General features: G+C 40.5%; 3 protein-coding genes across 3 annotated transcripts; all 3 read right to left on the bottom strand.

The window, feature by feature from the left end:
* Positions 1-1,767: 1,767 nt before the first annotated feature.
* LOC122995541 (olfactory receptor 52K1-like) lies at positions 1,768-3,456 on the bottom strand. Its single transcript, XM_044370835.1, has one exon. The coding sequence runs from the start codon at positions 3,451-3,453 to the stop codon at positions 2,515-2,517; it is 939 nt and encodes a 312-aa protein (XP_044226770.1). The 5' UTR covers positions 3,454-3,456; the 3' UTR covers positions 1,768-2,514.
* A 4,888-nt stretch (positions 3,457-8,344) lies between these two features.
* On the bottom strand, positions 8,345-9,290 carry LOC122995565 (olfactory receptor 52K1-like). The gene has a single exon (XM_044370874.1). It carries the CDS (start codon positions 9,285-9,287, stop codon positions 8,349-8,351), a length of 939 nt encoding a protein of 312 aa, XP_044226809.1. The 5' UTR covers positions 9,288-9,290; the 3' UTR covers positions 8,345-8,348.
* Positions 9,291-14,499: 5,209 nt separating this feature from the next.
* Positions 14,500-15,447, bottom strand: LOC122995585 (olfactory receptor 146-like). Its single transcript, XM_044370892.1, has one exon. It carries the CDS (start codon positions 15,442-15,444, stop codon positions 14,500-14,502), a length of 945 nt encoding a protein of 314 aa, XP_044226827.1. The 5' UTR covers positions 15,445-15,447.
* Positions 15,448-18,023: the final 2,576 nt, after the last annotated feature.

Raw genomic sequence — 18,023 nt, 5'->3', positions numbered from 1 at the left:
TTCTGAGTGATCACAGGGCTGCCAGCTCTCACACATTGACTGTGAGGCAGCACGAAAAGAAGACACCGACAGCACACAGACAGACAAGACAGAGCAGCACAGTGCAACAGCAGCATCATGCAGCCCCAAGTTATTCAGACCATCGGGGTAAAGCCAGAAATATACACAAATCTATGTTATAATGTATTCCCATGCATGTTGCTCAGAGTAATCTCAGTCAGTGGCTCCTCTGGCAGCAGCACAGCATCTGTCCCTCTCCTCCCACGCCATGCAGGAGTGAGAGTGAGTTACTATGATTTCGGGGATACTGTGTCTCTGATGCCCTGAAACTTTCTTGCCATTCCCAATAATAGGTTTTTAGGTTGGTATGCTTATGCGAAGTCTAAAAAACCTCAATGCTGAAATCTAGTAACACAATTCTACATTTTACACAGCTGCCAACATGCTCTAATCTCTCTCGGATCAACTTCTGAAATCTCCTGCCAAATCATAGACTCTGCTTCGCCACAACTGGCTCAAATCACTGCAATTCTGAGCTCAGCACACCAGGTCAGCTAAGGCTGTTTATCAGATGGAGCAATTTAAAACATAACCAGGCACCCATGCATAGACTAGTTTACTTTTATTTGGATAGACCTGTGAGATACGGGGGATAACCCGCCCACGCTCACCCTCCACCCCCATGAGAACAAATCTCAATCCAAGCTGAAGTCAAAATTTGGCAACCTTGGTGATCACCTTTATCTTATATCAGTGGTTCCCAACCTTTTTTGGGCCAGCGCTCTCCTATCCATTATTCAGGTCCTTTACTGCCCCCATCAATTAAAATGTAGGCTAATTGTCTCCCCTGAATATTAATGTTGATTATTAATCTGTGTTATATCAGTAAAAAAGCATGTAATTGGATGCCAAATAACAGATTTGATTTAACTGGATAATTGGAATATCATTATCATTAGTTTCTCATGCAGGGAGCCAAAAAGCCATATAGATAGAAATTATATCTATGAGTGTTAAACAAATGCACAGTTAGGTATTTGACAGTCAAGCTTTAGGTCTGGTTATTGATCACCAACAGCAGCCAATCAGAAAGCAGTAATTTGGTGCCAGTGCCAAACAAGAAGCATTCTTATTAATTGTTCCAATGGAAAACAAGAACAGCCTTCGCAGTCACCAGATCTCAACCCAATTGAACACCTATGGGAGATTTTGGACTGACTTGTTAGACAGTGCTCTCCACCACCATCATCAAAACACCAAATGAGGGAATATCTTTTGGAAGAATGGTGTTCATCCCCCCAGTAGAGTTCACAGACTTGTAGAATCAATGCCAAGGTGCATTGAAGCTGTTCTGGCAGCATGTGGTGGCCCAAAACCTTACTAAGAGACTTTATGTTGGTTTTTGCTTTAATTTGTCACCCGTCTGAATGTTGTATATGAGAATATTGTCAGTAATGTAATAACCAGTCAACCAAAAGCATTGTTTATCCACAGGTGAACTGTTAACTAATTACCATCTTGGTCACAGTTCTGTAAAAACCTGATTTAAGGGATTCATACAAAAACTATATGTATGTTACATCAACCAATATGTTGTCAATTCTCAAATATCTGGCTGTTACTTTTTAAATATACTTAATTAATTTTTTGCATAGGGAAAATTTGCATACATAAAAGTAAAAAGGACACGTTCAATAAAATACACCACTAACAATAATAATACACTAATCATCAGTTTTAATCATCAATCATAATAATACATCGTCAACAATATTACATCCGTGAATAATAGTGTTAACCAAAATATAAAACATAATCTTACAATGTTAGTTTTGTTGTTTTGTTTTGTTTTGTTACAACAGTACATATTATTGTCCAGTAGAATATATGGTGCAATCTGGGCATCTTTTCTAGAAAGATACCATAAATCACTGCATTATAATTCACAGTAATATTAAACACCTGCCATTTCCCCCCACATATCTCTAGACCTCTGTCATTTTAAAAGTAAATGTTCAATAGTATTGTCTTCATCACAGTTGTCAATAGGGCACTTTTTAATTTTTAATGGCTGTCACCACATCACAACATACCCATAACTTATAATTTCACGCACTGCCAGGAGGGGGAGATAAAAGTCCCACACTCCAACTTTAACTCACTAATATCGATATTGGTATTGGCATCAATTTAATGGTGGTTAACACATCACAACATAACCATAAACTAACAGTAAGTAGAAATAAGTGGATATGCATTTCAGAAGGCTGATTTGTAGTTTTTACACATTAACTACCATGTGTGTTTCCAGATAAGAAATTACATAATTTAAAGTGACAAATATATGCATGTTTTACTTTAAGTTGCAGGTAAATTATCTTACCCCCTCCCTCAATATTACACCTGTGTACATGGGACATTCTCAAGAACATGGAATACATAAGGCTACTCTTGGATCACATTTTATGTTGTGTTGATGAATGTACAAATAGACATAGAATATTCTCCTTAAAATTATGGCAAAACCTTCTTGGAATCAAACAACTTTGACAAAAATCTTCGTATCTCTTTGGACTGCATGCCATAAATAATGGGGTTGAGGCTGCTGGGGATGATATGATACAAAATGGCAACAAATTTTCTGGTGTCTGACAACTGGGGAAAGCGATGCAGAGTAATGATAGACATTCCACTGAGCAGCAAAATCAGATACACAACCAGATGAGTGCTACAGGTTTTCAGAGCTTTACTGTTCAAAGACTTGTTCTTACTAGTTAGACAGACTACTGTAATCTTAGTATAGGTGAGAACCATGCTGCCTATAGAGCATGTAAGCAGGACTACAGTGAAAGTGAGGCCATAGACATTATTAATGAATACACTTTCACAGGAGAGTTTAAACAATGCAGCATTATCACAATAAAGGCTCCTCATCAGAGTCCTGCATCGGTTCAGCCGTATGGTCAGACCGAGCAGAATCCCAACCAAAACAAAGGCCACTCCCCAGGCAGAAACTGTCAGCTTGATCAACATTTTGTTGGTCATTATGGTAGCATAGTGTAAGGGACTGCAGATGGCCACATATCTGTCAAAGGCCATAATCATGAGCACGGTGTGAGAAGTGGTACTGAACATATGTGTGATGAAAGCTTGGACCACACACTCATAATAACTGATGATGCGTTCAGAGGGAAGCCGAAACATGTTTAAAAGTAAACGGGGCACTATGACAGAGTTTCCAAGGATATCATTGATTGACAGGTTCCAGAAAAGGAGATACATGGGCTGGTGAAGGGTTTTGTCGACAAAAACAATAAAAGCAATGCCGGCATTTGCAACAATTATAAACAGGTAGGAGAAAAAGAGAAAGAGAAACACAGGGTATGTAGAATCCTTTGAGACATATAACCCATCCAACTGTAATGTGGGGCTGTTGTAGGTGTAGTTTTCCATCAACCTGAAAGAACAAAATAATACTGTTAATGTGACTGGTAATCAAGTTATCAGAGATAGTTTTAAGTCACACTATTATATAAATATTCCATTACAAATCACATTAAATCTTTCATAGTATTTCAAATCATTATGGTAACACTGAAAGCTGAAGAAGTTAATGTGCAACATATGTTTTCACTTCGATCACAATTGAGAAGATATGAAAACTGTGAGTAAACTTGCAGATCAGTAATACCTGAGTGTCTCTGGTTTCAATCTCGTCTTCTCTTTCTTGTGTCTCCCTGCTCATTGCTGGTAACATCCACCAGCACTGATCAAGATCTCCTCTGATGCAACATTTATAGACTTGATTTTATCTTTAGGGGAATCGGTTACGTCAGTAATGTTTGTCACCCTGTTCACCCTCCCTTCCACCAAAACTTTTCACTCTAATTCATGAGCAGTCTAAATTATCCTGCTTTAAAGTTAAAGTTAAGGTGTAAGGCTAATCCAAAACCACTACAAGTGATCAGGAGGCACATGAAAAATGCAGTGTGTTATTCAATAGATATTGTACTTACTATTCTCACCTACATAGCATGTTTCGAAATTCTCAGTGATGGAAGTGTTGGGACGGGCAGTAGTGCGTTTGGTTATTAGCAATAATTCATAATTATCCTAGATAATAATTCATGATTATCATAGATAATTATGAATTATGAAAATAAGATATTGTTAACCTTAATCAATAATTTGGGCACCAACTGTTGGATCTGTGAGGAACACAGTTGATTATTTGCAATTTATCAATCATCAAGGATAATTAACTAATTATGATAATCAATAGAATTATTAATATGAATTAACAAATACGGGGCGCCACCCGGAAACCGGGACCAATAACCAAACAAGGTAATCTCATAAATGGGAGTTCACCTAGAACGTTAATATCTGAGAGATATCAATATTCAAGGGTGAACAAAGAAGGGTTGAATTCGAGCTCTGACTCCTTCAATCAGCCACTTTTCACAATATTACACACAATAATGACAGAAGAACTTCCCTTTAAAGATATAACAGTGTTTATTAAACTTAGCAAAATTAACAAAGTTAACAAATGCTTCATTCAATAAACAACTATCCTAAAATCTAATTCTACCAAACAAACACAAACAGCTATGTACAGGGTTGGACACATGCAGGTGTATGTGTGTGCGTGTGCGTGCGTGCGTGCGTGCGACAAGATGGCAACAGGGCCTGACGTGACAATGTCGTCAGTCTGCGATGCGGACGTGACTATGGGAGGAAGTCATGTCGCGCGAGAACCGGATGGCAGGAGTATGGTGGTGTCTTGGTTAGACAGAAGCAAGATGGCGCCGCCTGGTGGACAGCGTCTCGCACTCACCGACTTCTCTGAAAAACACACGTGTCTGATGGCGGATAAGGAAAGACAAAGCGAAGCTTTGTCCGACGTTATCTGACCATCAGATGTGCAAAAGATGTCGGTGCGTGTGTGTGTGTGTGTGTATGTGTAGGTCGGAAGGGAGAGGAAAGAAGGAGAGAAAGTGATCGTGAGAGGAAGAGAAGCGCTTCCTTTGTCCACAGACAGCGTGTGTACGGACGGCAGTCCGTAACGCACGTTGTCTGGTTTCTGACCGACAAAGCAACTTACTTCCTCGCCCACGATGGCACAAACACAGCAGTAGTCCCGAGCGGGACAAACACAAAACAGTCTAGCGTGGTGAACACAACTAAAAAGGCAGCAAACTTGAAATACTCCCTAAGAGTAAAGCAGGAAAACTGGACTCGGCGGTCCGTCAACAACACAACAAAACAACAACAATAAAGCTAAAAGCTAAATGCTATACAACAGCAACTGATGCTGATAAGAACACACAACTAACACTGCCTCTGCCCAGACTTATGCCTCTTACTTGGTCACTTCAGAAAGCGAGCAGGGTGTGTGTGTAGTCCGTCGTTATGTCCGGCTTTGTCCTGGGCTCGGATGCAGGCGGTGGCCGTTCTCGCACGGTCGGCAAAAAGCAAGGCAGCTGGCTCTCAGCGGCGTGGCGGAGAGAACAGCAGAGTCGACTCAGTGAAGAAGCGTTTCTTCCGTCTCGAGGGAATTTGACGACGCTGGTTGCAGCAGCGGTCTCTCTCGGATCCAGGAATGTGTTTGGGTGAACACGGGCGAAGTCTCGTCTCGTCTGACGAGGTGAGTCTTCGATGAGCGGAAAACACGTGCATAGGGTACGCCCTTTAGTCAGCTGACTCACAGAGGAACAGAAGTGAGCCCTAGCTCAGTGACATGGGAAAGGCATGTGCTTCAGGGCACGTTCAGTTTTTAAAGGGGCAGTGATGTCATGGCTGCGTCATCAGGACCCTCCACTGTGCAGGAGCGTCTCCGCCAATGAGACTGTATGTTGACTGTTCCCGGCTGAGGTGTGAAAATCGCAAAGCATCCTTGGAAATGAAGTTTGCAATGGACTCCCATTGTCTGTAAGCAGCATATTTGGCGCTATTCCTTTGTCTCGGGGAAAACAAAGGAACAAGCACCTCGTGGTCAGGCCTCACAGGTTACATGTAGGCCTTCTCTGTGTGACCTCATGGTTTGAGGCCCAACAGAAGAAAGTAATAGAAAAGTTCAGATAGATACATCAACAAATAATTAAGAATGATGGATGCATATTTACCCTACTCATCTTTTCTTTAAAAAAAGTAACCCTTTGTATTTAGCCTATGAAACAACAGGGCATGCTAACATGCTATGTTGGTACACTAAGTACCAGTAAAGCAATTTATGCCTCGTTTTCCATGCAAAAAACATTAAACTCTAGGCTACATTTAGTGGTTAATATGATGCCAAATGTGTGTTTAGCTTTATTTTCTTTATTTTTACTATATACAGTGTCAATTAAAAGTTTGGACATGCTTTCTAATTTAAGTGAATGGGAAGGTGCATATGCATAGACCATGACAAAGAACCGGAATGGACACATCAAAAATGTCAGCAAATTAAGATTTATCATAATAAAGAAAATGAACTAAAGTGAACTGGAATGTGAGGCGTGTTAGTCAGTATGTCTTCAACACATGACAGTCATCCTTCCTTCTTTTCTTAAACACCACAGCCTTCGTTTTGGAATAGCTAGAGCTATCATCTGTACTCAAGGATGAGTAAGCTCAACAACAAGCCAATTCGTTTTTGTGTTTGAAACCAAAAACTGAAGTCACGTGGTTTTTCCTTTTTTCATTTTAAACCAAAAACGAAAAATGAAATCACGTGATCTATTCCTTTTTTGTTTTCCAATGAAAATCCAGAAAACCAAATTCAAAAGACCGGGCAATTTTGGTTTAGAAATCAAGTATTTTTGTCAGTTTTGTACGATAGCGGAAGCGGCTACATTAGCCTACCCATGATCCTTAGCGACCGTTGCTATGGTGAAGACGCCAGCGACAGCCACGCGTGTGTGTAAACGGGATGAAGGCGGGGTTATGAAACTGAACTTTACACGTCAAATCCCTCATTTAAGCCCTACACTTTCACTTTCGTAATTTTCATCAAACTGGACTTTAGATTGTGCATTTTATTCAACCTCTACTGTTACATGACGTAATTATTTATTAATTATTTATGTTTAATTTATTCTCTCATCACCTTTCTTATATTTCATACACTTCATTTCTTTGTCCATAGCACACATTATTTTCTTTACAATTCAATGTACAGTAAAGTACGTTGATCCCGATCATAACCAATAATCTGCAGTACTACATAATGTTATACTGACTATATGTTAAGGCTGTCGCTGGCGTCCTCACCATAGCAATGGTCGCTGAGGATCATGGGTAGGCTAATGTAGCCGCTTCCGCTATCGTACAAAACTGACAAAAAATACTTGATTTCTAAACCAAAATTGCTTTTGAATTTGGTTTTCTGGATTTTCGTTGGGAAACAAAAAAGGAATAGATCACGTGATTTAGTTTTTCATCTTTGGTTTAAAATGAAAAAAGGAAAAAACTATGTGACTTCCGTTTTTGGTTGCAAACGCAAAAACGAATTGGCTGAATGTCTGCAGACCTGCTCGATATTCAATCCAAAAAAGAATAACGGTAAAATGAATCGGCAAAAACCAAAAACGGGCCAGGTTTGATTGGTTTTTCATTATTTAATTCTGACACCAAAAACATTTTTTTGTTTTGAAACAAATAACAGATTTACCGTTTTTTGGTTTTTGAATTACAAATGAATTACGAATTATCCAAAGATACCTGGACCATTCTTCCTGAAACGTTTGTCTCCAATGACCACGGCATAATGCTCAGCAAATTGAAGCAACTGCTCCTTCATTCATGCAGAGTTTCCTGTAATCTGAGTACTGGGGGAAGCGATGAAGAGTAATAATTAATATTCCACTGATCAGCATGATAAGATAAACAACTAGATGAGTGCTCAGACAAACTACTGTAAACTGTGAGAACCATGCTGCCTATAGAACCTGTAAACAGGACTACAGTGAAAATGAGGCCATCGACATTAATGATTAATATACTTTCACAGGAGAGCCTAAATAGAGCAGCATTGTCACTATGGGGACTTGTGATCAGAGTCTTGCATTGGTTCAGCTAGATGGTCAGACCGATCAGAATTCCAAATAGGATTTCACTTCCAGTGCCTGTTTTCTAATATGCAGTGGTGGCATAAAGGTTAGAGAAGTGAGCTTGTGACTGGAGGGTTGGCAGTGCAAACCTTTACATATAAATGAACATCTATTACATTCAGGCCCATGTCGGTCACCTGTGAACATGGGACATTCTCATGAACATGGAATACATAAGGCTACTCTTGGGTCACATGTTATGTTATTTATGTTGATAAATGTACAAATAAACATAGAATATTCTCCTTAAAATTATGGCAAAACCTTCTTGGAATCAAACAACTTTGACAAAAATCTTCGTATCTCTTTGGACTGCATGCCATAAATAATGGGGTTGAGGCTGCTGGGGATGATATGATACAAAATGGCAACAAATTTTCTGGTGTCTGACAACTCGGGAAAGCGATGCAGAGTAATGATAGACATTCCACTGAGCAGCAAAATCAGATACACAACCAGATGAGTGCTACAGGTTTTCAGAGCTTTACTGTTCAAAGACTTGTTCTTACTAGTTAGACAGACTACTGTAATCTTAGTATAGGTGAGAACCATGCTGCCTATAGAGCATGTAAACAGGACTACAGTGAAAGTGAGGCCATAGACATTATTAATGAATACACTTTCACAGGAGAGTTTAAACAATGCAGCATTACTACAATAAAGGCTCTTGATCAGAGTCCTGCATCGGTTCAGCCGTATGGTCAGACCGAGCAGAATCCCAACCAAAACAAAGGCCACTCCCCAGGCAGAAACTGTCAGCTTGATCAACATTTTGTTGGTCATTATGGTAGCATAGCGTAAGGGACTGCAGATGGCCACATATCTGTCAAAGGCCATAATCATGAGCACGGTGTGAGAAGTGGTACTGAACATATGTGTGATGAAAGCTTGGACCACACACTCATAATAACTGATGATGCGTTCAGAGGGAAGCCGCAACATGTTTAAAAGTAAACGGGGCACTATGACAGAGTTTCCAAGGATGTCATTGATTGACAGGTTCCAGAAAAGGAGATACATGGGCTGGTGAAGGGTTTTGTCGACGAAAACAATAAAAGCAATGCCGGCATTTGCAACAATTATAAACAGGTAGGAGAAAAAGAGAAAGAGAAGCACAGGGTACGTAGAATCCTTTGAGACATATAACCCCTCCAACTGTAATGTGGGGCTGTTGTAGGTGTAGTTTTCCATCAACCTGAAAGAACAAAATAATACTGTTAATGTGACTGGTAATCAAGTTATCAGAGATAGTTTTAAGTCACAGTAATAAGTGCAACATTAGCTAACTATATACATATAAACACTATTATATAAATATTCCATTACAAATCACATTAAATCTTTCATAGTATTTCAAATCATTATGGTAACACTGAAAGCTGAAGAAGTTAATGTGCAACATATGTTTTCACTTCGATCACAATTGAGAAGATATGAAAACTGTGAGGAAACTTGTAGGTCAGTAATACCTGAGTGTCTCTGGTTTCAATCTCGTCCTCTCTTTTTTGTGTCTCCCTGCTCATTGCTGGTAATGTCCACCAGCACTGATCAAAATCTCCTCTGATGCAACATTTACAGACTTGATTTTATCTTTAGGGGAATCGGTTATCATCACGTCAGTAATGTTTGTCACCCTGTTCACCCTCCCTTTCTCTCTCCCTTCTTCTAACTTTTCACTCAACTTCATGAGCAGTCTAAATCATCCTGTTATAAAATTAATGTTAAGGTGTAAGGCTAATTCAAAACCACTACAGGTGATCAAAAAAAAAATGCAGTGTGTTATTCAATAGATAAAAGATTTACTCCAATTTGGAAGTTACTATTCTCACCCATATAGTATGTTTCCAAATTCTCAGTGATAAATAATACATAAATAATTCAAATCTGAAATCTTCTCATTGATAGTGTACAGGCCACTGCACTAAGCAGGAAATTGAGTCTGGCTTGTTGGATCTTCCACAGTTCGGCCCAGCTGACCAATCTATTTAGAGTGCCCTCCCATGTGGTCCAGCATCCCTGTCGACCCTGTGCCACTCGTTGGATTTTGTAGAGCTCTTGCTCTGCCCTTGTCACCTCTTCCACAACCATTACTTTCCTTTCTTTTTTCGTGGCTTTGGACCAGAGACGTGGTGCTTCTCCCCAGCCAAGCCCTGCTAATTCCACATACATTCTGCCGACGATCTCCTGATGTTGCAGCTGGAGTGAGTTTTCCCCAGAGAGTCCTGTCTCAGAGAAGTACCGTGGCAGCCCCAGCCATTTTCGGATGTAGAAGTTGTATAATCTGTCCATTACGATTTCGCACATCTTCAATGGCCTCATCACCCTTTTGTACAGTGTAAAGTTGTAGCACCACACCTTGTACTTGCCAGGGAGCTGACTCTGGTTGATTCTAGCCAGGCCTTCTGAGAGCTGGTTTCGTACTGCCTTGCCCAGGTGCTTGTCAGAGAGATCTGTGCTATATTGCCTCCCTAGGCCTCAGATGGCCTGTTTAGCCAATAGGGGATCTCCTCACCACCTGCAGCAAAGACCGTGTTGTCGCTTCTGACACCTTTTCGTAGCGAGAGACTACGCGACTTGGAAGGCTTGATCTTCATTCATGCTCTTGCCATGAGTTCGTCTAACCTCTTTAGAAGCCTTTTTGTGTATGGAGCTGTTTACAGGACAACTGTGACATTGTCCATGTAGCTCCTAAGTGGGGGAAACCTCTGCCCTGTCTGCAGTTTTATTCCTCCTGCGGTCTGCCTTGCTCAGAAGAGGATGACTTCAAAGGCCGCTACAAATAGAATGGGGGAGAACACCCCATGGCGAGTCCTACTTCCTACTGCTGCCAACCTGTTGTAAAGTCCTGGAGGTCTTTGAAGTAGCTGGATAGAACCGTGTATAAGAAAATGAACATAAGTAAACTGGAATCAACCTTCTAAGGCACCTTAAAGATAGCATAATAAATAAAGCAATAATACACATGCAAAAGACAGTATCTCACACACACACGCACACACACAAACACACAGGCAGACTAAGTAGGGGCTGTCAACCCCCCATAAAGACCCAATGGGATAATGGCATACTACCAACCCCACATAAACCCAAAAAACTTTATTATCAAAAAAAAAAAAAAAAAAAACCCAAAACACACACACAAACACAAACACATAAAAAAACACAGCGTACACATACTGTACACATAGCAGCTTGGTTCGCTGATTCTCCAACCCACCTTCTAAAACCCTGGTACCTGGGAAGAAAATTAAGAAGACAGTCCCAGCAGAGCAGATCAAAGCAAGGCAGTATGAGATAATAATGATAATCATAATAATAATAATAATAACTTTATTTGTATAGCACCTTACATACAAAAAAATGCAGCTCAAAGTGCTTTACAGCAAAAGAAATTACACACACCAAGTGCTTTCACATAAAATGAACATAAAAACATGTGAATGTACATATGATGGAAAATAAAACATTTTAAAAGAAGTGTAGTAGTGCAGTAGTGCAGTAGTGCTTTAGTGCGAAACAGACTGAGACAGGGTGAAGTTGTAGCACCACACCTTGTGCTTGCCAGGGAGCTGGCTCTGGTTGATTCTAGCCAGGCCTTCTGAGAGTTGGTTTCGTACTGCCTTGCCCAGGTGCTTGTCAGAGAGATCTGTGCTATATTGCCTCCCTAGGCCTCAGATGGCCTGTTTAGCCAATAAGGGGATCTCCTCACTGCCTGTGGCAAAGATTGTGTTGTCGCTTCTGACACCTTTTCGCACCGAGAGACTACGCAGACCAAAATGTTACAATAAACTTTAGTGAACTGAAAACACACTGTAGAATAGCAGCAACTACGCCTATATGCCATGGTTACGTTACATAAGCAACGCTGTCACTGTGGTAAGGACTTGTCAATCACAACATAGCCACACCTTAAAGCATACACTGCTTTATCGTCTAGTTTACTCTAAATGGGGCCATAATTTACAAAATGAACATGATGCTGTATTGAAGAAGACTTGAAAGTAGCAATTGAGACCATAAACTCATTAGGAAACAGTTTACTGAGGTAATAAATCAAGAGAGAAGTAGGGTCATTTTCTCATAGGCTTCCATACAATCAGACTTCTTTTGCAGCCAGTAGAGTCGTCCCCTGATGGCCATTAGATAGAATGCAGGTTTTTGGCATTTCTGCATTGGCTTCATTTTTTAGCCACAGAGGTTGCCGCTTGGTCCTAACCCATTAAGGGCTTTGTATGTAAGGAGGAGGACCTTAAAGTCAATTCTAAATGTTACAGGAAGCCAATGCAGAACAGCTGGACTAATGTGTTCTCTCCTCTTGGTTCTGGTTAATACCTGAGATGCAGAGATTTGAATGAGCTGGAGTCTCTCAGTGGGTCTTTTTGGGCGGCAAGTAAAAAGCTTAGATCTGAATCTAAAATAACACCAAGACTTGTAACCTCAGATTTAATCCAGGGAATTAATTTCCCCAGATTATTATAAAGCATTTGTCTTTTTGTTTTGGAGCCAACTAGAAGTCAGTTTTGTCATTTAACTTTAAGAAGTTATTGCTCATCCATTTACTTATTGCCTTAAGACAGGTAGTAATGGAGTTTATAGCTGCAGCATCATTTGGTTCAGCGGAGATGTACAGTTGTGTGTCATCCGTGTAACTATGGAAACATACATTGTGCTCTCTGTTGATGTCACCAAGTGGCAGCATGTACAGTGAGAATAATAATGGACCAAGGCAGCTCCCTTGTGGAACCCCAAAGCAGTTGTCATGTTCCTCAGACACATAATCTCCAAGACTGATGTAAAACTTTCTCCCTTTGATGTATGTCTTGAACCAGTTTAACACACAGTCAGAAAGACCAACCTGCTTTTCCAGATGATTGATTAGGATATCCTGGTGAATCGTATCAAATGCTGCTCTTAGGTCTAAGAGGATGATAATTGAGACCTTATTTTCATCAGAGTTTAGTCTGAGGTCACTGGTTATTTTAGTAAGAGCAGTTTCAGTGCTGTGGTTCTGAAGCCTGACTGAAATTCCTCCAGGATATTGTTTTCTTTAAGAAAGGAGGTTATTTGCACTGGAACTATCTTTTCAAGTATCTTACTAATGAATGGAAGGTTGGATATCAGCCTATAGCTGGTCAGTGCATTACCATCTAGGTTGGGTTTCTGTAGTAAGGGTTTGACAACAGCTGTTTTGAAGGCATCGGGAAAGAAAGACAGTCATGGCGTCTTTGTATATATTACAGTGAACCGTGAGCCTAGTTTTCCTCCATTTTCTTTCAGCTGCCTGACAGATTCTCTTGATCTCATTAAGACAGTTATTGTTTAACCATGGGAAGAATCTGCCAGTTGATCTATTTTTAACCTGGAGCAACAGTATTTAAAGTAGATGACAGTCCATTGTTGAAATGATCAAACATGTCATTTAAAGAGCAGTCACAGCTGTATAGCTGAACTGAACCCTTTTAGTCTTTGTTAAGGTTACGTTGGCATCAAAGAACACAGTGATGATCAGAAATAGGTCATTCAAATATTGAGACATTATCAATATTTAACCCTTTTGTTATGACTAAATCTAAAGTGTTACCATGCTGATGAGTGGCTTCATTTACATGTTGTTTGAGTTCAAAACTGTCCAGTAGATTTACAAGCTCCACAGATTCTTTTTAATAATATAAATGTGCAAGTCTCCATTCAGGATTAACCCATCATATCTAATGACACCAAGTGAGATCAGCTTTACAGACATGCTCAAACAATACAAAAACAGTATCTGGGTCTCTCTCACTGAACAGCAGTAATTGCAAGTTATTAAAATCAAAAGGACACAAAGTCACACTCTCACCCTGAGCCTCAATGAACATCTTGCCCTTTTTACCCAAAGATGTCCTTTATCCCTACAAATCCAACCTCTTTGTAATATTTCTAAATTTCAGGCATGGCATGCCTGTCTGTCCTAATAAAGGTTCATGCACTGTGAAAACACCAGTGACAAAATTCTGAAAGTTAAATCCAGGACTTTATTGTTCTAACCCTGACCGACTCTGATATGTTGTATATGAGGATATTGTCAGTAATACAATAAGCAGTAAACTAAAAACATTGTTTGTCCACCAGACAGAACATGGTAATTGTTAATTATTAGTGTCTTGGTCAAAATTCTGTAAAACCTGATTTAAGGGATTAATTGGAAAATGATATTTAAGTTACATCAACCAATATGTTGAGTTTTTTAAACCTGCAGTGCAGAACCTTTACATATAAATGAACGTCTATTACATTCAGGCCCATGTCGGTCACCTGTGTACATGGGACATTCTCATGAACATGGAATACATAAGGCTACTCTTGGGTCACATGTTATGTTATTTGTGTTGATGAATGTACAAATAAACATAGAATATTCTCCTTAAAATGATGGCAAAACCTTCTTGGAATCAAACAACTTTGACAAAAATCTTCGTATCTCTTTGGACTGCATGCCATAAATAATGGGGTTTAGGCTGCCGGGGATGATATGATACAAAACGGCAGCAATTTTTTTGCTATCTGACAACTGGGGAAATCGATGCAGAATAATGACAATCATTCCACTGAGCAGCATAATCAGATACACGACCAGATGAGTGCCACAGGTTTTCAGTGCTTTACTGTTCAAAGACTTGTTCTTACTAGTTAGACAGACTACTGTAATCTTAGTATAGGTGAGAACCATGCTGCCTATAGAACCTGTAAACAGGACTACAGTGAAAGTGAGGCCATAGACATTATTAATGAATACACTTTCACAGGAGAGTTTAAACAATGCAGCATTATTACAATAAATGCTCCTCATCAGAGTCCTGCATCGGTTCAGCCGTATGGTCAGACCGAGCAGAATCCCAACCAAAACAAAGGCCACTCCCCAGGCAGAAACTGTCAGTTTGATCAACATTTTGTTGGTCATTATGGCAGCATAGCGTAGAGGATTGCAGATGGCAACATATCTGTCAAAGGCCATAATCATGAGCAGAGTGTGGGAAGAAGTATTGAACATATGTATGATGAAAGCTTGGACCACACACTCATAATAACTGATGATGCGTTCAGAGGGAGGCTGCAATATGTCTGTAAGTAAACGTGGCACTACGACAGAGTTTCCAAGGATATCATTGATTGACAGGTTCCAGAAAAGGAGATACATGGGCTGGTGAAGGGTTTTGTCGACAAAAACAATAAAAGCAATGCCGGCATTTGCAACAATTATAAACAGGTAAGAGAAAAAGAGAAAGAGAAGCACAGGGTATGTAGAATCCTTTGAGACATTTAACCCTTCCAGCTGTAATGTGGGGCTGTTGTAGGTGTAGTTTTCCATCAACCTGAAAGAACAAAATAATACTGTTAATGTGACTGGTAATCAAGTTATCAGAGATAGTTTTAAGTCACACTATTATATAAATATTCCATTACAAATCACATTAAATCTTTCATAGTATTTCAAATCATTATGGTAACACTGAAAGCTGAAGAAGTTAATGTGCAACATATGTTTTCACTTCGATCACAATTGAGAAGATATGAAAACTGTGAGTAAACTTGTAGATCAGTAATACCTGAGTGTCTCTGGTTTCAATCTCGTCTTCTCTTTCTTGTGTCTCCCTGCTCATTGCTGGTAACATCCACCAGCACTGATCAAGATCTCCTCTGATGCAACATTTATAGACTTGATTTTATCTTTAGGGGAATCGGTTATCATCACGTCAGTAATGTTTGTCACCCTGTTCACCCTCCCTTCCACCAAAACCTTTCACTCTAATTCATGAGCAGTCTAAATTATCCTGCTTTAAAGTTAAAGTTAAGGTGTAAGGCTAATCCAAAACCACTACAAGTGATCAGGAGGCACATGAAAAATGCAGTGTGTTATTCAATAGATATTGTACTTACTATTCTCACCTACATAACATGTTTCGAAATTCTCAGTGATGGAAGTGTTGGGACGGGCAGTAGTGCGTTTGGTTATTAGCAATAATTGATAATTATCATAGATAATAATTCATAATTATCATAGATAATTATGAATTATGAAAATAAGATATTGTTAACCTTAATCAATAATTTGGGCACCAACTGTTGGATCTGTGAGGAACACAGTTGATTATTTGCAATTTATCAATCATCAAGGATAATTAACTAATTATGACAATTAATAGAATTATTAATATGAATTAACAAATACGGGGCGCCACCCGGAAACCGGGACCAATAACCAAACAAGGTAATCTCATAAATGGGAGTTCACCTAGAACGTTAATATCTGAGAGATATCAATATTCAAGGGTGAACAAAGAAGGGTTGAATTCGAGCTCTGACTCCTTCAATCAGCCACTTTTCACAATATTACACACAATAATGACAGAAGAACTTCCCTTTAAAGATATAACAGTGTTTATTAAACTTAGCAAAATTAACAAAGTTAACAAATGCTTCATTCAATAAACAACTATCCTAAAATCTAATTCTACCAAACAAACACAAACAGCTATGTACAGGGTTGGACACATGCAGGTGTATGTGTGTGCGCGTGCGTGTGTGTGTGCGTGCGTGCGACAAGATGGCAACGGGGCCTGACGTGACAACGTCGTCAGTCTGCGACGCGGACGTGACTATGGGAGGAAGTCATGTCGCGCGAGAACCGGATGGCAGGAGTATGGTGGTGTCTTGGTTAGACAGAAGCAAGATGGCGCCGCCTGGTGGACAGCGTCTCGCACTCACCGACTTCTCGGAAAAACACACGTGTCTGATGGCGGATAAGGAAAGACAAAGCGAAGCTTTGTCCGACGTTATCTGACCATCAGATGTGCAAAAGATGTCGGTGCGTGTATGTGTGTGTGTGTGTGTATGTGTAGGTCGGAAGGGAGAGGAAAGAGGGAGAGAAAGTGATCGTGAGAGGAAGAGAAGCGCTTCCTTTGTCCACAGACAGCGTGTGTACGGACGGCAGTCTGTAACGCACGTTGTCTGGTTTCTGACCGACAAAGCAACTTACTTCCTCGCCCACGATGGCACAAACACAGCGAGCGGGACAAACACAAAACAGTCTAGCGTGGTGAACACAACTAAACAGGCAGCAAACTTGAAATACTCCTAAGAGTAAAGCAGGAAAACTGGACTCGGCGGTCCGTCAACAACACAACAAAACAACAACAATAAAGCTAAAAGCTAAATGCTATACAACAGCAACTGATGCTGATAAGAACACACAACTAACACTGCCTCTGCCCAGACTTATGCCTCTTACTTGGTCACTTCAGAAAGCGAGCAGGGTGTGTGTGTAGTCCGTCGTTATGTCCGGCTTTGTCCTGGGCTCGGATGTAGGCGGTGGCCGTTCTCGCACGGTCGGCAAAAAGCACGGCAGCTGGCTCTCAGCGGCGTGGCAGAGAGAACAGCAGAGTCGACTCGGTGAAGAAGCGTTTCTTCCGTCTCAAGGGAATTTGACGACGCTGGTTGCAGCAGCGGTCTCTCTCGGATCCAGGAATGTGTTTGGGTGAACACGGGCGAAGTCTCGTCTCGTCTGACGAGGTGAATCTTCGATGAGCGGAAAACACGTGCGTGGGGTACCCCCTTTAGTCAGCTGACTCACAGAGGAACAGAAGTGAGCCCTAGCTCAGTGACATGGGAAAGGCATGTGCTTCAGGGCACGTTCAGTTTTTAAAGGGGCAGTGGTGTCATGGCTGCGTCATCAGGACGCTCCACTGTGCAGGAGCGTCTCCGCCAATGAGACTGTATGTTGACTGTTCCCGGCTGAGGTGTGAAAATCGCAAAGCATCCTTGGAAATTAAGTTTGCAATGGACTCCCATTGTCTGTAAGCAGCATATTTGGCGCTATTCCTTTGTCTCGGGGAAAACAAAGGAACAAGCACCTCGTGGTCAGGCCTCACAGGTTACATGTAGGCTTTC

The sequence above is a fragment of the Thunnus albacares genome, chromosome 13 (assembly GCF_914725855.1).
Source record: "Thunnus albacares chromosome 13, fThuAlb1.1, whole genome shotgun sequence".
Lineage (NCBI taxonomy): Eukaryota > Metazoa > Chordata > Actinopteri > Scombriformes > Scombridae > Thunnus > Thunnus albacares.
Note: the sequence above shows the minus strand (reverse complement) of the source record. Positions and strands in the feature narration are given on the sequence as shown.

Coding starts and splice junctions, on each gene's coding strand:
- LOC122995585 (XM_044370892.1), bottom strand. CDS start 15,444: ATGGAAAACTACACCTACAACAGCCCCACATTACAGCTGGAAGGGTTA.
- LOC122995541 (XM_044370835.1), bottom strand. CDS start 3,453: ATGGAAAACTACACCTACAACAGCCCCACATTACAGTTGGATGGGTTA.
- LOC122995565 (XM_044370874.1), bottom strand. CDS start 9,287: ATGGAAAACTACACCTACAACAGCCCCACATTACAGTTGGAGGGGTTA.